Below are 20,022 nucleotides of genomic sequence, written 5' to 3' on the forward strand. Positions count from 1 at the left end.
AACGGGGGGGCAGCCAAAATTGTTTTTGCTTTGGGCGGCAAAAATCCTAGAGCCGGCCCTGCTGATTTGGAGTTGCTTTGTAATAATTTTTGAGTACAATATGTTTATCTGTTGTAAGGGGTTTACTGTAAATATATTGGTTTAGTTTAATAGCAAGCTGTTGGAAAAATAAGCAGGAATGTAAAAATGACGATGCAAGGTATGACCTTCCTCAACAAACACTTGGGGGTTATTACCAGACAATGGGGGAGGGCATTTGCCTGGAGGAGATTGACTTGGCCTCCTGCAGAACCCACCAAACTGGTTTTGGACTAACTGGGCTAAAAATAGCACAGGAAGAGAGAATAAAGAACTGGCAGGATAAAAAAGGATCTCTCTCTCTCTCTCGCTCTCTCTCTGGGGTAGTTACTTTTGGGGAACAGACTGAGACTCAGGCCCCCAGAGGTTTGGGATGTGAGGGAAGATAGGCCTGCCTAGAAAGTAAGGTAGATGTGTGCAGACCTTTTTGTTCTTTTACAAATTCTTTTCTCTTATTGTTATGGTTACAGGGCACACCATATCTTAGGCCCCTTTTTATCCCTATTCGGTGCATCCCTCATATTACAGACCTGGCTTCCTGCGCCTTACTTTGGGTGGAACCATGTACTCCAGCCACTTTAGACTGGATCTCTGGGCTGCGGCCCCCATTTCCCAACCATGTTAACACAACAGGCCCTTAAGAGTTTCCCTTCAGTTTATGTTTGCAGTAACACAGAAACAGCACTACTCAAGGGTCCTACATGCTGATTTCACCTTATCTATACCTTAATCTTTCCTTGCAGGTATTTGTAAGTTCCCCTTAGACAAGGTAACCCCTCATCTCTCGCTGGGAGAAGCAGACTGTCCTGCGTACAGGACACATGTTGTCTCTATGTGTTCCTTGGCATCAGTGGGCAGACAACCTACTTCCTGACCCAGCATATTAAGATTTAGGGTTCCCTTTGAACATAGGTTTAGGGCTAGTCCTCACTTGAATTGATATAGTGGCACAGCTGCAGTGCTGCAGTTGTGGTACTGTAGCGCTTCAGTGTAGACAATCACTACAGCAACAGGAGGGGCTCTCCTGTCACTGTAGTTATCCACCTCCCTGAGAGGAAGTAGCTAGATCAAAAGAAGAATTCGTCTATCAGCTTAGCACTGGCTACAGTGGAGGGCTAGGTTGGCTTACTTACATCACTCAGGGGTGTGGATTTTTCACAACCCTGAGCGATATAGCTGAGTTGACTTAAGTTTTCAGAGTAGACCTGGTCTCAGACTTGGGAAGAGTAAAACTATCCTTAACATGGATGCAGCCAGATATGCATTATTCCCCAGTAAACAGCTTCCCTATTGTTTCTTCAGGACTCTTATCTGCGTCATTGTTTTGCCTTCCCTGCTTGGTTCCTTTAACCCCTTTGATTATTCAGACAGGAGAATATTTTACAGGTAGCCCAAAAGAGATTATATTTATAAATAATACTACACATAACTGCCTCATTCTCCGCACTTATGTTATTTGTTCTTTTGTTCCTACTGTTAAGATTAAACAATAGACCAGGGTTAGGCAACCTATGACATGTGTGCCGAAGGCGGCACGTGAGCTGATTTTCAGTGGCACTCACACTGCTTGGGTCCTGGCCACCGGTCCGGGGGGCTCTGCATTTCAATTTAATTTTAAATGAAGCTTCTTAAACATTTTAAAAACCTTATTTACTTTACATACAACAATAGTTTAGTTATATATTATAGACTTCTAGAAAGAGACTTTCTAAAAACATTAAAATGTATTACTGACATGCGAAACCTTAAATTAGAGTGAATAAATGAAGACTCGGCACACCACTTCTGAAAGGTTGTCGATCCCTGCAATAGACCATTTGAAGAAGGCTGTTTTGGGTCACTGTAATTCATTGGCTCCTAAGCGCCCAAATGGAAAATCTGGTTGGGCCTGCTGGGGAAACATGGTGCTGTAGACCAGGACCCTGTGTAAGAGCTAGAGAATCGTGTGATTACCTTAGGGAGGTAAAGGCATGAGGCCTAAGACTTAAGTGGTTGTTCTGAGAGATGCCAGAGAAGGGGTCAGAGGTGGAGCTAGCCTTGTAACCCTAACAATTCTTCTTAATGTTTTCCCTCTCAGTGTTTCTAGGACACTTACTGGTGTTGGTGTATAGCCATGAAGTTTTGAATTATGGAATTAATTTTTCCTTGAGAATTCCTTAAAAACCTAAGAACATTATAGTTTACTCCTGGGGGAATTCTGCATCAATGACTTCTGACAGGGAAGCAAAGGGAAGCTGCAAGAACGGTCATGTGCCCACTCCCTGGCAGTGCAGACAGTTCGGTTTGGGCACCCAAAGCAGCTGGTAGAGACATAAATCATCGCCTGAGTGGGGGGGCTCTGGGTAGTCGTGTGTATGTGAGAGAGAGAGAGAGAGACACTCTGTCCCACTTGCTATTGCAGCACGCTTAGTGTGGAGGGGCAGGGCTTTGGGGTATTTCTGAAGAGGTAGGCATGGGGCATGCTCTGTTCCCCCAGGCAGAGGAGAATGTAGCAGCCAGCCTGCTTAGTGAATTGTTCCCATTTTTCTTAGTGAATTCCCCCCGGGAGTATAAAACAGGTGTAAAAAATTTAAGGCTTCTTTACATTGCCAAAATGGTGTAAAGGAGACTTATTGTAAAGGACAGTGTGGCCTTATAAATGCTTATGGTGCTTTAGTGATTAGAACTGAAGTTTTGGACTGAAAAAATTTCTTACCAAAATGTGTTCCATGAACTGTTTTCTGCTGATCTTTGTGGAGATGGTCAGTAGCCAGTGTAAATTGTGAGTTTGAGACCCCAGCCCTCACTTGCTCTTCAGTTGCCTATGAAGCAGCACTGAGCATATGGCTGCATATATTTGTTGACTAATAATTAGAAGTAAAGGGTCAATACTAGCTACAGTACTATTAGACAGAGGGGGGGTTGGTGATTTCCTCCAATGCTCCCCACTCCCATTCTCCATCCATTGTATCGTAGTTTAAATAAATTGCCAAAATAATTGAAACTAGCTGGATTATATTGCATTATTCTGACAAAAAATGCAGAATTTTAAAATATTGTGCGCAGAATTTTGTGTGTGTGTGTGCGCGCGCGCGCAGAATTCCCCCAGGAGTAAAAGTTGCACTAATCTTTTGTGCATATGCCCATTCCATGGTGTGCATGCACCTCATATGGTAAAGATGGGAGTCTTTTCAATCATCAGTACCCATCGGGTACACATGTCCTCATGCTTCTCTGTGAGGGCATGTAAGGGCGAGGTGCACCTGCCACTATTCAATTCCTCTCATTGACTCACGGCTTAGAGACAAAGCCCAACAGTAGAAGAGACTGCCAGCCTTCTTGATAGCCTTACTAAATAGTTCTACAGTTAGAGTATAGTAATAGTTTTTAATAGCTTTAGTAGTTCAGTTACCTGTTACAACCTTTAGATCTTACTTGCTCTAGCATTATTTGATTCACCTAGGTTTAAACACTGCCCTTCGTGCAAGGGAGCTCTCGCAGCTTCGGATGGATACTCAAAATGCCTCTACTGTCTGGGATAATTGCATATTCCCAGTAAATGTGTGATTTGCAAGTCATTCCGTTCCTGAGTTAGGAAGGATAGGGAAGCTCACCTTCAGGTCTTCCTAATGACCAAGTCAGTGAGACCTGCTTCTGAACCAGGCTCTCTAGACCCACGTGTAGTGGGATCTTCTGAGCCAGAGTGGACATGGACTCTTTACCTTCAAGAGCTCCAACTCGAATCACAACCATGATGACAACTTCCTTCTCAGTCAGACTGCAGGGAGCTAGAAGCCTCAGGGACAGGTTGCCCATGAGGGGTTTCTCTAAGAGGAAAACCTTCCCAAGGTGCTGAACATTGTCTGACACTTTGTGGCCCAGAATGGTTCCCGTAAATTATTCTGCACTTCTTTTCCTAAAGTTGTTTTGCGTTTCTGCTGCTGGAAAGCCTGTCCTGGATTCTCCCACAAAGCTAGTTGCAGTTCTGTGGCGAAGGTAGTGATTGATGTAAATGAAGTGACATGTGGTCTGATATCTCTGACTGAAAGGCCTTACGTAAATGTACAGTTTAATGGTAGTAGCGGTGTTCAGATACTACGGTGATGGGCACTCTCCAACTGCTCCATACTAAAAAATAAAAAAAATTCCTTGTTCAGATAAATCTTTTTCAGCTTCATTTGTGAAGTGGTTTCTTACTTTGATTATAAATTTTATTACTCTTAAAATTATTAATAAAATTAGAATAAATTGATAATCTGTACTTTGCCAAATATGGTGGATGCCATTTCAATTCTGTTAAATACAGCTTTCTATTATTAGCATCATTTTCCAGAGAACTGATCCTGTCCCATTGACTTTAATGTTAATGGGATTTGGATATTAGCAACTGTACTGCAGCTTGTTGACAACTTTTTGACAACCCGGGACTGCCACTCTCTGTGGAAAGCCCTGGCCACAGGCAGGTTTGTGGGACTGCAACCAGGGAAGAAAACACTGGGATGTGCCAAGCCTGAGTCCCCAGTGCCGGAGCAGGGTTTCAGTGAACAAGAGGAAGACCAATTTTCCATTTTAAAAATAAGATTTTTTTATTATATTAAAGAATGTTATAAATTTATTTTACATCATTATAATTAATGCTAGTCAGCACTTCCATTATTGGCCTTCTAATTTTAGTGGCTGTTACATTTCTTTGTGTGGAAGCTTTTCTTTATCATATTTTTAGGATGAAAAGCTAGTTCGGGTACTTTTTAGCTTCAAAATAAAAAGGAAGTTAACAGTGTCAGACACTATATTGATTCTAATTATGTTGTATGTGCAATAATTTTTTTTTTTCAAGAAAGATTCTTATACTTATTTTTAGCCAACAGACTTAGTCAATCACTGTACATCAGGGGAGTAATTCTCATATTGCTCTCTGATGTGTTAGACCACAGGAGCTACATAAGAGCCACTTTGATCTCTTGAGGGGCAGGAATCTGCTTTAAAAAAAAGTTTCTGAATGCAAATGTATATGATAGATGCTCTTCTGGATAAATAATTCACTTACTTGGTTGAGTTCTTATATGTTCCCTTGATAATTTTTTCTTTCTTTTAATCCCTGCTCTCATTCTAAAGGGATGGAAAATACATGAAAGGGAGTGAAGAAAGGAACATGAAAGAGATGTAAATTTCCTCTAAGTGGTTTTAATGTTCCTGACACAAAACCCAGCCAACTCTATTCTCTTCTTTGGTCTTTCAGCATCTCGTCTAAGGCCAGGTCTGCATGACAGACCTATATCGATATAACTACATCGCTCAGAGTGTGAAAAATCCACACCCCTGAGCGACATAATTACACCAACCTGACATCCTGTCTAGATAGCACTATGATGAAGGGAGAGCTTGAGCTTCTCTTGTTGACATAGCCACTACTTCTTGGGAGGTGGATTAACTACACTAATAGGAGAAGCTCTCCCATTGGCGTAGTAGCATCTTCACTAAATCACTACAGTGGCGCAGCTGCACCAGTGCAGCTGCGCCGCTGTAACACTGTACATAACAACAAGCCCTTATATACACTCCTCTTCTCCCCCAGTCTAATGGCAATACAGCTCACTGGGAGAGGAAACCTTTGTCTGTAACTCTCCATTGAGACTGTGAGGAGAGAATAGGTTCTGGAAACTCTTTGCCTTTCAGCACCTCTCCTTAGTGGTTACCGTATTCTCTGTTCTTTGGGGACATCGCCATAAAATTATCTGTGCAACAATAATCTTAACAAAAACAAGAATTATTAAAAACAGAAAATGAAATTAAAAGAAAAGAAATGGTTTGTGTAATATCTAGATAGATACTTCTCATAAACTAAACATAGAAGGCATTTTCAGTTTAGTTGCAGAGGAAAAAGAAAAATAGCTCAGATTTCTTGAAATCTCTCTGAACAATCTGTTCAGCCTGTCAGTTTCTCTTTTGGATCAGATAGCAGCAATCCTCTTTGTGGCCAGAGAACTCTCTTATTGAGCCCCCTGATCCAGGGCTAGCTACTTCCACCACTTTCCAAATCAGTTTTGTCCAGTTAGCTACACATACATTAGGATTTGGACTCATCATTTTTTCTAGGCATGGATTGTTGACGATACAAAGTTCCTTTTATGATTATTAATAGCCATCTTTCAAATGCTTAGCCTACTTCAGATATCACTTTTCACAGACCACCTTGGCTAGCTGTTTCTAGCTAAGAAAGTTTCTTGTTAAAACTCCCTAAGCAATTTTTTTGGCCAAGAAACACAAACTATGGGTAAGGTCCCCAGCCCCTCTGTCAAAATATTGCAGTGTACTTTCTTGTTTCAGGAATTTTTAATGAGTTATGAGCACAAAACAACGAGCCCAAGACAGTTCTCTCACAGGGCTTTGTGCATCTCTGTAGTGACTCCTGCCTATCTGCTAGCCTACCATATAGTGATTTTTAAGAGGTTCTGGCTTGTCAACTTGATTGGTTATTGTGGTGTAGGGAAGCGTGTGATCTGGGTCTTCAGTATTCAGTCTGCAAAAGAGCCAGTCTGGAGCGTGGTGGGTTGAGTTGTCTCTCTGCCTTAGGTTGCAGCCTGCTGTGCCTGTCTCTCTGTTCGGTTGTTGTGTGTTAGATTTCTGTATTCTGAGAAATAAAGTGGTGTTATGTTGCAGCCTTTCAGGAAGAATATTTGTTTGTTTCTAGATTTGGATCACTTGATGATTATCTTGTTCTGTTCATTCCCTCTGGGGCACTTGTCATTGGCCACTTTCGGAAGACAGGACACTGGGCTTGATGGACCTTTGGTCTGACCCAGTATGACCATTTTTATGTTCTAATTCTTTGCATATGCCATAAATATAACAGTTTTATGTGATGGCAAAGCCTTGCAGAAAGGGACTGAAGGGAATTCAGGAAATGTCTATGTGGTAGGGTAATACGCACTATGAGGGGTGTGATTTCTAAAGTGCACTAACATATTGTGCATATGCCATTCCATTGATGGTGTGCATGTGCCTCATATGGTAAAGACCGGCGTCTTTTCAGCCATCAGTACCAATCCTTATAGCTCCAGCATGGCCCAGCCAATTCTGGTTCACAAACCTATTGAGTCTCTCAGTATCTTAGTCCAGGACCTTACCTCTGCTTCCAGACCTACTGTGTAAGAACCAGGGACAGATTCCACACCTGAACCTAGCATCCCCTGCACCTCACTGCATGCAGGCTGGATGGATGTCATCAGGACAGCAGGCTTGCTTCTCCTCAGTTATGGAAGTTATGATAAGCAGTAGAAAGGACAAGACAAACTTACCTGTCAAAATGGACAAGGTTCTCTCATTGGTGCCAGTGGAAATAATTGATTCCACGTTTACCTTTCAATCCCGCAGACTCTCGATTTACTCAAACTCAAGATGAAGAATCTGTCTCTTAGCTTGATCATGGCGCACCTAGTGGTGATCTCATCTTGCCACATACTGATTGAGGATCACACAACCGTGGTAAGGTTCTTGAGAGTCCTAAGTAAAGTATTCCCACCTATCAGAGAACCACCTCGGGACTTGAAATCTAGAACTCACAGCACTCATGGGACTCATCTTCAAGCCCCTGGTTGCCTCGTCTCTATTACACCTATCAGTGAAAATGGAATTTCTGATAGTGATAACTTTGGCCAGAAGAGTAGGAAAGATTCAAGTGTTTATGACTGACCCTCCACATACAGTATTCTACCAAGATAAGGTATTAATGAAGACATATCCTAAATTTCTTCCTAAAGTAGTCACAGGCTTCCATCTCAACCAACCAGTATACCTACCAGGATTCTTTCAGAAATCTCATGCATCCAAATCTGAGGCAACCTTGCATACATTAGATGTGAGGTGATCCTACTTCCTGAATAGAATGAAACTGTATAGAACATTGCCAAACTTGTTTGTCTTCACTGAGGGAAGGATGATGGGCTCTGCAGTTTCAGTCCAGAGACAGCGTAATGGGATTTCTGATTGTATTAAAATGTGATGAGGTGACCAAGGTAGAGACACCAGCTACGATTAGGGCCCCTCCACCAACAGTGCAAGTTGTGTCAGCAGCATCACTGAGAAACTTAATATCTGACATTTGTAAAGCTGCTGCTTGTGTGTGAACCCACATGTTCACTTGATATTATACCTGAGTAGAAGCCTCTAAATCCATCACTACATTTTAATCATTATTTTGGTAACTGCTTAAACTTATACCTCCTAAATATGATAACTGATTGGGAGTCACCATCAGTGGAATGAATGGGCATATAGACAATCACTCAAAGGAGAAAGAAAAGTTACCCATGTACAATAACTGGAGTTTGAGATCTATTGTCCATATGTACATTCCACAACCTGCCCTTTCATCCCCTATACCTCAGAGCCCTCTTGTAAGGGATTCTGCATTGAGAAGGAACCGAATGGTGGTGGAGAAGCACGAGGACTGAAAAGCACATGTATGCCCTACAAGTACTGCTGGCCAAAAAGAGTTTCATCTCTACTACGAAGCGCGTGCACATCATCAGTGGAATGCACATATGCACAACACAGCTCGAAGAACTCGTTACTGTACTTGGTAAGTAGTTTCCCTTCCCTAATGTGCTTTAATGGAGTGCTGTTTGTAAAACAGTACTATGTTAAAGTGCACCAGGGAACTTCTAGTGTGCAGTACATTAGTGCACTTTGGAAATTACACCCCCGTAGTTGCACATTACCCCATTGTGTAGACAAACCCTAGGTTACAATTGATGTTCTCCAAAACCCTGCCCAGTTATATCTGAGCTAGCCATGGTGCAGGCATGTAAAGACCTTATTAGTAAAAATAATGGATAGTCAATTTCTGTGCTTCTGTATGCTCAGTGCTGTTGACATACCATGTTACTCATTCCCAAAAGCTCCTATGACAGGCAAACTGACAGTGCTTTTACTTCAACTGTGAATTTATTGTGTTGGAAGTGTAGTAGTATTGCCATTAAGTTTTTCTTATATAATATTACACACAATTAAATTGGAATCTGAATGGTTGGGGATCTCTATTGCTTTTTAAATAAAAGTATGGTAGTCAAACCTTTTTGAAGAATTTGACAAAAGCTAATTATGTGTGTTTGTGTGTTTTGTTTATTTAGGATTATATATTGGCTTTGTATACACTAGCACATATCAAGCAAGACAGATGAACTCCAGCCTTGTGTGCACTTTCAATTAGCCTACAAGATGCAATTTAGTATGAATCCCAGGCAGCTTTGGAAGTGAAAGAGAAGTTTGAGATCTCTGGCTGGAAGCTGAACGTGATGACGGCCTGGTCTATGGTGGAGAAGTTGAAAATGGAGAAGAGGCATTCCAAAGAAGAGAGGAATGTGGAACAGGATGCTGGGGACTGCAGTGCTGAATCTGAGGAATGGACAAGCTCAGAAAGTGAGCCTGAACAACAATGCTTCAAAAACAGCTGTAGCAATACTCAGTGGAGGGAAAAGGAAATTTCTACTAAACCACATAGGCAACTCTGTCGCTCTCCTTGCCTGGATCGTCCAAGTTTCTCACAGAGCAGTATCCTTCAGGACTTGAAACTGGAAGAGTGTAAAATAAACTTGGACAAGGAATACCAGGCTAAAATGGATTTTGCTTTAAAGCTTGGGTATGCTGGAGATCAGATCCAGGCAGTGCTGAACAAGTTGGGAGCAGATGCTCTAATCAATGATATTTTGGCAGAACTCGTGAGACTTGGCAACAAGGGTGAATCAGAGGGACAAGGCAGTGTCGGCAGTAGTAGTGGTACTCTGGTGCCCAGGGGTCCTTGCCCAAAGGAAATGGCCAGCCCTGAACTGTCACTTGAAGATGAAGTAGTGGATAACACTGACAACTTAAGACCAATTGTCATTGATGGAAGTAACGTGGCTATGAGGTAGGCCTCAGTGTAAGCATTTTTTAAATAATACACCAGTATGTTTATATATAAATATTCAATTTGAATGACAAAATCATGTTATGTTGACTATATGCTCCTGTTTAATTTCTGGTTTCTTTCACCCACTGTTCAAAATATGTTGATACTCCTCTTTTTGCAATCCCTACCCCAAAAATCAGCTCCCTCCATATCATTCTTTTTTTGCAGGCCTCTGCTCCCATAAATCTGTTAATTAACCAATAAATAAGAGTTTAGTTATACTGCAGTAAAGGTTTTGTTTTTAAGTTTTTGAAACACTTTATCAGTCTTGTTCTAAAATATCTAATGGCAGCTTGGACATCAGAGTGGGTGGAAGAGTTGTTTTAAAAGCAGCTTGATAGCTAAGACGAGCAGTCTCAGCTAAGGGTGCTTTTTCAATATACAGTGCTTACCATGGGGAAAGGATCAGTCTATCTTTGGTCTTGTTCAACTTGAAACAGGAGGAAATTCCCTAGCCAAACCGTATGGTGTGGTTCACTGATGTCAAGATTTCTACAGGCAGTGCTAATCCAAAAGGCATTCTTTATTATTGCCTTCTCAATTTTCTTTTAAAGAACTCTTAACCTGAATTTTTTTAACTAAATTCAGAAAAAAAATTTTGATAAAACACATTTAAAATTTTATGCTTTGAAATAAATTAAAAAATTCATTTGGAAGTTCTTTATAAAGGCTTTTCTGTTTCCCTGTTGCTGGTTGAATGGGTATTTTGGATGGGCTTAATAACAACACGACAAACATTTCTCTGTTCAACTACTCTCCCACGCCCTTTTCCCCCTGTGCTGACATCTCCCTGCTACATCTTCAGTTTCAGCTTTTCTGCTGAGCACTAAGTTACAGGGCCTGGGGACAAGCATGCATGTGAACGGTCTGCTGCAGAATTCATAACTGATATCATCCTGACCATCAACATAACAATGCAATTGACTGTACACAAAGTAATCTTTAAAGAAAATACATGTTTTTTTTTTTAATCACTTTCATTTAAAGCAATCTTGGGTGTTACTTGCGACAATAGTGGGTATAAGGCCTCATCTATGTGATGTGTGTGGATGTGGCTATATTGGTATAAAGTTGCTTTATACTGGTATTTCTGTACGAGATGTGGAATACTCTGTGCTGTTATCAGGCACTTTTTATACCAGTGTAACTGTGTCCACATTAGAGATTGAGCCAGTGTAAAAAAAACAAAACAAAAAAACATACTCCTTACTGAAGTAATTATAATAGTACAAAATGTGTATAGACCAGCAGTTCTCAAATAATGGGGTGTGCCTTCCTTGGAAGGCACAGGAATGTGTTAAGGGAGGTACAAGCTGTGAGCTTTTTTTTTTTTTTTTTTTTAAGAGCGTCTGCTGTCAGCCCAGGGCACCTGGGGCTTGTGCAGAGGTCACATGCCTCTCACCAGACACCGGGGGGAGTGGGGGGCCTCGCACATTCAGAAGGGAACCGCGGCGGCGAAGGAGCAGAACGCCAGCAGCTCCTCTGGCGTGGCTGTACTGTCTCCATCCCTGCCCCCAACCTTTCCATGCAGCTGCCTCACCTGGGGCCTATACAGCTCCGCCGGAGGACAGGGTTGGGGGTGGTACTAGTACAGCTGCGCCGGAGGAGCTGCCAGTGTGGGGCCACCCGGTGGCCCCATGTTCTGCTCCTTTCGCCGCTGCGGTTCCTGGGAGAGCCCCGCGGTTCAGGAACTGAACTGCGGGGCTCTCCCAGGAACCACAGCTGGGATCCAGTGCCCCGTGCTGGCAGCTCCTCCGGTGCAGCTGTACCGGTACTGCCCTCATCCCAGTCCTCCGGCGAGGGCTGTACAGACCTCCTTTTGCCTGAAATCAGTATCCGGCACAGTGGGAGGACAGAGCCCCCCCCCAAGTAACGTGGTATGGGGAGTGGATGGGAAGAGTATGGGGGCCAAGGCTGGGGGCGGGGAGGAGTCATGTGGGGGGTCATGTGGGGAGCTCACATGCCCCACCTTTAGCTGGTGCCCCCCTTTATGTTCCTCTCATGAGTCACCCACCTTCCCCTCCCCAATCCCTCACGTGGAGGGGGGGCTCTCCGGTTGTCAGCCCCCTGGTGGCAGCAGCAGCACAAAAGTAAGGGTAGCAATGGGACGTTAAGTCTGCTGTGAAAATTGATATTTGTTAATGTCACTTTTCACATTGCCATCCTTACTTCTATGCTGCTGCTGGTGCAGTGCTGCCTTCAGAGCTGTATGACCGTCCAACAGCCCCTGCTTCCTGTTCTGCCTTCAGAGCTGGGCAGTTGTACATGTGACTTTTTGGAGGAGAGGGGGTGTAAATGACTACAGACATAAAGAAGTGGGGCCTGATCAAAAGTTTGAGAACCACTGGTATAGACCAGATCAGATAGAAATATTATTTTCAAATTGATGGTATCCCTTTAATCAAGATATGTAAGAAGTAAAATAGTAAATATTTTTCATGTTTGTTTCTTGGACAATGTAGCTAAACTGCCAAATAAGTTACATATTTAGGGCCATATTCTGTCCTGGTAAAAACAGCAGCATCTCCCCAGTTTAAATACTTTGATAAACAGAGCTGAACTTGGTGCTTAGACTCCCTTTGCTGGTCCCTATGAAGCAAGCTCTTTAAGAGTAGATTTTCATTTTGAGGTGAACACATGGGATTAAAGTTCAAATGTTCAGCTCTGGTCTGGTAGTTTCCCCAAATTTTGGAACGATCAAAGAGATCCACAGAGAACTTGCCCAGAAATAGGACCACGTGATTTTCAGTCACTGACTTTGCTTTTGATTCTCCTCCAATAAAGAGAGGTATATGCATTCATTCTAGTATTTCACTTTATATTTTTTCATGGGCCTTCATATTGCTTACGTATGGATTGTTAAAGTTGCGTGTTTTTTGGACTATGTTGATCAGGTGTCGTTTTAATTATGATATTGGTATTAGTAAAACAGACCACATGCAAACATCTGTTTCTCTATAGAGTAGACAGCAGTTCTCAAACTTTTGTACTGGTGACCCCTTTCATATAGCAAACCTCTGAGTGTGACCCCCCCTTATAAATAAAAAACACTTTTAAATATATTTAACACCCATTATAAATGCTGGAGGCAAAGCGGGGTTTGGGGTGGAGGCTGACAGCTTGCGACCCCTCCCCCCCCCCCGTGTAATAACCTCATGACCCCTTGAGGGGTCCTGACCCCCAGTTTGAGAACCCCTGGAGTAGAATCTCAGAGTTATGAATAGCAGAGTTACAAACTGACCAGTCAACCACATACCTCATTTGGAACTGGAAGTACACAATCAGGCAGCAGCGGAGACCAAAAAAAAAGCTAATACAGTACAGTACTGTGTTAAACATAAACTACTGAAAAAAAGCGGGGGGGGGAGAGGGGGTGTTTTTTTTAAAAAGATTTTACAAGGTCAGAAAACTGTTTCTGTGCTTGTTTCATTTAAATTAAGATGGTAAAAGGCAGAATTTTCTTCTGCATAGTAAAGTTTCAAAGCTGTATTAAATCAATGTTCAGCTGTAAGCTTTTGAAAAAACAATCATAATATTTTGTTCAGAGAGTTATGAACAACCTCCATTCCCAAAGTGTGATCATCATTATGAGGTTCTACTATATTACATTTGAGCATGAAAGAGGATGTCTTGATGAGCTTTTTATAATTCATGGCATTGCCTTTGGCTTTCCCTAAAACTATAGTTTTAACAAAGGTTAAGATTCATAAGATCGCTCATAAACAGTTTCCTTTATTTCTTCCCCAAAAAACAGTTTCATGAAGCTTTTTAATACTAATTCTACAATATATTGTATAAAGCCTGTGAGATACTTGACAACACATCTTTGCATAAGGGAAAAAAAAAAACACCACACTACACAAAATGACAAATCTGCTGGGAACATTTTGTTTTCAAGACATTGATTGAAGAATGTTTCCAGGTATGGTGCATACCTGCTCTAAGGAAGTGGCAAGATGTATATTTCAGTGCATGCTGTCTTATTTGTTTGCAGAAGACAGAATATGATTAACAGATTTCTTTAGTTAGTACTAATTTGTCCTGGCTTTAACTCAGTGTTTCCAGAACTTCTGAAAGCTGAGTGGCTACTGCTGTCCTTCTCCTTCAGGAAAATGAAATCAGTTGCACCCCCTGCGATTTCTTCCCCGCAACTCCAGATTGTAGTGTTAAAAGTGTACACATCTTAATTATTCTATCTTTCATTCTCTCCCTTCCACTAGTCTTAAATGCTCCCTTGCTCCCTCCTTCACACTTTGGGAAATGGACGTTTCATAATGTGATACCTCTCATCATCTATGCTTTGATGGGAAGTAAAATAGTTAATGATGTTGATGTTTAGAGTGAGATTCTTTGCTATGCCTCTCAGGCCTTGTCTATCCAGAAAAGTTTCTTTGATATAACCTATGGTGTGAATTTAGAAGATTAAAAGTATAACTATACCTGTTTAACTATATCAGGATAACTGGTAAAACTTTCCCATGTAGACAGTCCCTAGGAGGTGAGCACAGAACTCACGGCCGAGGGAGTGGCAAAGTAGCTTGAACCCACCTTTGCACACTCCCAATCCTGGGGTGCTCCAGGGTTTAAGAAGTTCCCAGTCTCTGTAGCCTCACAGTTCTGTCTGAAATCTTCATAGGGCTGCGTACTATGACTGCATACTGGCCCTGATAAGCAAAAAAGGTAGTTCCATGATTGTGTATACAGAGACTGGGCAAAGGCCCAAGTGTAAATTCTGACTCACTGTGTAATATTTTTGTTGAACAATACACCACAACTGTTTTGTAAATCAATACACTATGAAGTAGTAATTGGAATGTGAACATAAAAGCTGTGCCACTAATAGAAAGTTTTATCTTTGCAACTGTGCAGCTCTATAATGAAATACTAATTTTCTAATGTAAAAGTGCACTGCCCAGCTATGTAATGTTAATTGTCAGTATTGGCTAATGAGAGAATCAAAGCAGTATTCCTAAAATTTATTTGCCAGAATATCAGGAACTGGCAAAATTACTAGCAGTTCATGATTGCTTGATTGCTGCTTAATAACCCAACTAAATTTCTAAAAACTGCATTAATTTCAATGGACTGTTTATCTTTTGGAGTTTGTGGCTACCTGTATGTGCCCTAAACAATCACTAGGCTGTCAGTTTGGAAGGTGCAGGCTTAATGGGAAAACCCTAAATGAGGAATGTTTTGGCTTACAGCTCTGATATGTAAAAAGCCTGATGTTTTTGTAAGTACAGTAACTCCTCGCTTAATGTTGTAGTTATGTTCCTGAAAAATGCGACGTTAAGCGAATCCAATTTCCCCATAAAAATTAATGTAAATGTGTGTGTGTGTGGGGGGGGGGGGGGGTTAGGTGCCAGGGAATTTTTTTTCACCAGACAAAAGACTATATATACACACACACATATACACAGAATAAGTTTTAAACAAACAATTTAATACTGTACACAACAATGATGATTGTGAAGCTTGGTTGAGATGGTGAAGTCAGAGGGTGGGATATTTCCCAGGGAGTGCCTGACTGCTAAATGATGAACTAGAACAGCTGAGCCCTCATGGATTAACACGTTAATGTAGCCTCAGACTCTACAAGGCAGTACAAATGGAGGGAGGGGAGACACACACCCTGTGAGTGTGTGTGAGAGAGAGATATGCTTTGCCCCTTTAAATACACTGACCCCACTCTAAGTACATTGCCTTTTTAAGCAGATCAGCAAGTTGAGACAGCAGCTGCTACCAGCAAGCTGCCTCCGTCCTGAGCCCCGTCACGTCCCCCCCCCCCCCTGTTCTATGGGGAGGGGGAAGGGGGGGGGGGGGCAGGAGCAAGGAGGAGGGGGACACCCTGACATTAGCCGCCTCCGGCCCCGCACAGCAAGCAGGAAGCTCCCAGGAGCAGTTCCAAGGCAGAGGGCAGGAGCAGCACATGGCAGTGGGGGGAGGGACAGCTGAACTGCTGGCAATTCATAGCCTGCTGTGCGGCTGCCGCACAGGGAATTTAGGGGAGCTGATAGGGGGGCTGCCAGTCCACCCTGGTTCCAAGCCCCCACCAGCTAGCTCCAACAGGCTGCTCTTTCTGCAATTAGTGGACAAAACTGGCGGCTGCCAAACCACGTTATAAGGGAGCATTGCGCAACTTTAAACGAGCATGTTCTCTAATTGATCAGCAACGTAACAATGAAACAACCTTAACCGGGACGACTTTAAGTGAGGAGTTACTGTATATGGCAATTGGTGAATCATCATCCAAGTTATTTTATGAAATATATTCAAGTGCTATTTTTAATTGTGCTCTGAATTTTGTAGTACCCTTGTACACTAGTTTAGCACTAAAGACTGATTTTAAACAGTCATCAGCAAGTAAAGTACTTGCAGACTTTTACAGTTTATGCTCTTCTACTGAGTGGGTGTAGTAGTTGTGTGGGTGTCCAGGCACTACTATTTATAATCTTTTTTAAAGCAGATATCACTTTTTCACTCTAACCAAGTAGCTTATAAGAAATCTGCAGTTGTACATCTGTGAAAGGGACATCCACAATGGGTAAAAAAAAAGTAAATCACCCTTCCCCTAACTGAAATACCTCAAAATACCATTTTTTAAATGCAAATATAAAACAGACAATACATTGAAATAAATTACTTTTCCAAAATGCAGGATCTGGTCTAGGTTCTCAAATACAACCAAAATACCAGTGAGTGAGCTGTAATAGATTTGTACAGTTCTCAATTATTTTTCTACCCCATCTGGCCTCTCTCCTCCATAAAACACATTAAAAAGTGTGCAGTTAAGATGTTTTCTACAATAAAATAATCAGAATTGTTACATATGATATCCAAATAAATTTCTAATACCTCCCCCCCACACACACAGACTCTCTCTGTAAAATTAGGTCACTGGTGAGAAATTAATCTACTGATCAAATAAAATACTAAGGCCCTGATTCAGGATAGCATTAAGCATGATTTAAAGTTAATTCTCACTGACTTCCATAGGATTTCATTTGCAGTGCTGACTAGTGCTCTCCTGAATGAGGCATGAAAGGCCTATAACATCACTAGATTTAGGCCCTGTTCCTGCAATTCATTGCCTATTGCTGTAATGTAGCGGTACATCCATGAACACAGTGAGTTGCACAATCAGGGCCTTAAATGATTTTCAGCAAACTCTTCAGAAATCCATATTTCTCTAACTAAAACTAACTTATGTTGCCATTTTCGAAAGTGAATCAAGTTTGTAGAGTGATTTAAAGATGCTTCATCTGAATTGAATGCTATTGAAATACGACTTGATTCACTAACAGAGTAAACTATAATCTTTGAGAAATCCTTGATATTTCATTCCCTTTTTTTAAAAAAAAATTCATTTTGAAAAAGAGTAAATTTTTGTCAAACCCTTTTGCTATTGGTGAAATCTATTTGTTCTTTTTGTGTATAGGTATTATAAAATGCCTATACCATGGCAGTAAGCATCATTAGCTAGTTCTTTGTTGTCATTTGCTAACTCTTTCTGATCCTAGTTTAAACGAATACTTTGCCATATTTTTAAGCCATGGGAATAAAGAAGAATTTTCCTGTCGGGGAATTCAGCTAGCTGTTGAGTGGTTTCTGGAGAAAGGACATAAAGATATCACTGTATTTGTACCTGCGTGGAGAAAAGAGCAGTCTCGACCTGATGCACCAATTACAGGTAGCATTTCAAAAAGATTTACTTTCATCCTGTGGTAAAATAATTGTATTATTACAAGATTGTAGCAAAAAATTGTTTCTTGGATTAAAAGGATTATCTTAAGCATGGAGCAAATAATTTGAGGCAATGTTAATTCAGTAAAATTATATTTTATCTTTCATCCCAAAAGACATTCCCAACAGCTTCACAAATTTACACGTATGTCACTACTGAAATAGTCAACTTTTGGGTGGAGGATGGCGACCAGAAGGTTCAGCACTCAAATTGAAACTGAGGGAGATTTTTGCTAGTTAAAATCCATTATAAGTACCTGCAAGTAGGAATAATATAGGTTTTTCTAATTCTGATAAAATACATTTCTGTACTGTGGAGAGAAATATTAATATTTCCTCCCAATGACAAGGATTTTAGGAATATAAGGATAGCTTCTTGGCCTTACTCAACCTGTTTTAAGGTTGCCAAGCAGCCCAGGATTCCTCTGACAGAGGTGGAATCCTTGGATGGTGATGTAGAGCAAGTATAGACTTTAGAACACAGTATTTGCACATTTATTGAGCCAGGAATAGCAGGTTGATTGTACAGTGCTGGAGGAATGGGAGTGGGTGAGAAGCCTGAATATTTGTAAAGTGCTTTGAAATCCTTGGAGGAAAAGTGCCATATAAGTCTAGATGCTTACATTTCCTCCCATGATCATAGCATCTGAGCATATTGAATGCAAAGTATTATTGTTAGTCAGGAACTATTGAACTCCCTTTCCCATATAAAGTTAAAAAACAACAACCAAAAAAACAGTTTTTAGTGAAAACTTGGAGTGGCTTGTTTCTCAATGCAATTATTTAAACCATCTAAACTTATCTTGCAGATCAAGAAATTTTACGTAAATTGGAGAAAGAAAAAATTCTTGTCTTCACCCCATCTCGGCGAGTTCAGGGAAGAAGGGTGGTCTGCTATGATGACCGGTTCATAGTAAAACTGGCTTTTGACTCAGATGGCATCATTGTGTCAAATGACAATTATCGGGATCTTCAGAATGAAAAGCCAGAGTGGAAGAAATTCATAGAGGAACGCCTGCTAATGTATTCTTTTGTGAATGACAAGTATGTTCTTTCTTTATATTGTGAAATTTACAGTTAAAGTTCACAGTGGAAAGTGAAATTGATATTTCATCTTTTTTTCTCTCCAGATTTATGCCTCCTGATGATCCTTTAGGACGCCATGGTCCAAGCCTTGAAAATTTCCTAAGAAAAAGGCCTGTTATTCCTGAACATAAAAAACAACCATGCCCTTATGGTAGGTACACAACAGTCAGATTGAGTTCTGTGTACAAATGGAGACTTTAGTAAAAAGTTAATATCATGTAATTAGCCTTCCCTTAAGTTTTTAAAACCAAAACCAGGCTTGTTTTACTTGCTAGCATCCAGATTGGACACTAGCTTCAATCTCCACCTTTTTTTTTAAGAAACATATATAGCATTTGGGATAGGGAAATAATTCAAAAGGTGAAGACACATAGGTTTTCAACTGTGAAGCCCTGGGTCCAAATTCATAGTGGATATTTATCCACATTACAAAATGGTATGATAGCTTTTTATAGTTTTACTCAGAGGAGGAGAAGTCCTGTACTGTATAAGTTCTGTGATAGAGATACTCTTTTGTCTTGTACAGCAATGAGCAGATTATCAGTGCTCAACAATTATAATATGAGGGAGAGCACTACAGTTCACAGCTGAGGTGTGAGCAGAAGGCATGCTCAGTAGCTGCCCTTGTATATACAAAACTCCAGATTAGTCTATCATAGGCGCCAACTCCCTGGGTGCTCCGGTACTGGAGGACTCACAGGGAAAAAAAATAGTGTGTGCTCAGCACGCACCAGCCTCCCCCAGTCAGCTGCTTCTACTAGTAGAGTAGAGGCGGAGCGAGGGTGGGGTGCGCTTTGGACAGGGGCAGAGTGGGGGTGGGAAGAGGTGGAACCCTCGTTGGGGTCTTGGGAAAAGGGGTGGAGTGGAGGCGGGGCCTCAGCAGAGCAGGGGTGGAGTACCTACCCAGAAAAATGAAAGTCAGTGCCTGTGCTCATCACAGTTCTTTATTTTCATAAGCATCTACTTTCACTCTACAACCCCAAAAGTATTACAAATAATACAGTATTGAACACTGAATCTTTTTGTTTAGCTCATTAGAGAGACAAGGTGGATGAGGCAATATCTTTTATTGGACTAACTTCTGTTGATGACAGAAAAAAGCTTTTGAGATGCACGGAGCTCTTCTTCAGGTCTGGGAAGGTACTCCCAGCAAAATGCAAGGTGGAACAGATTGTTTAGCATAAGTA

General features: G+C 41.3%; 1 protein-coding gene across 4 annotated transcripts in view; it reads left to right on the plus strand.

Annotated features, from left to right (window-relative positions):
• Window positions 1-20,022, plus strand: part of ZC3H12B (zinc finger CCCH-type containing 12B) — a 105,068-nt gene that overhangs the window by 78,581 nt on the left and 6,465 nt on the right. For 2 of the 4 annotated variants that reach the window (XM_034781276.1, XM_034781277.1), the window contains exons 2-5: window positions 9,189-9,964; window positions 17,557-17,696; window positions 18,559-18,793; window positions 18,880-18,986. In XM_034781276.1, coding sequence (XP_034637167.1) covers window positions 9,354-9,964; window positions 17,557-17,696; window positions 18,559-18,793; window positions 18,880-18,986 — 1,093 coding nt within the window. In that variant the 5' untranslated portion in view covers window positions 9,189-9,353. Of the gene's footprint in view, window positions 1-6,850; window positions 7,543-7,737; window positions 8,639-9,188; window positions 9,965-17,556; window positions 17,697-18,558; window positions 18,794-18,879; window positions 18,987-20,022 lie in introns of those variants that run through there. The other 2 variants (XM_034781273.1, XM_034781275.1) reach the window with 2 other exon arrangements.

The sequence above is a fragment of the Trachemys scripta genome, chromosome 9 (genome assembly GCF_013100865.1).
Source record: "Trachemys scripta elegans isolate TJP31775 chromosome 9, CAS_Tse_1.0, whole genome shotgun sequence".
NCBI classification, from domain to species: domain Eukaryota; kingdom Metazoa; phylum Chordata; order Testudines; family Emydidae; genus Trachemys; species Trachemys scripta.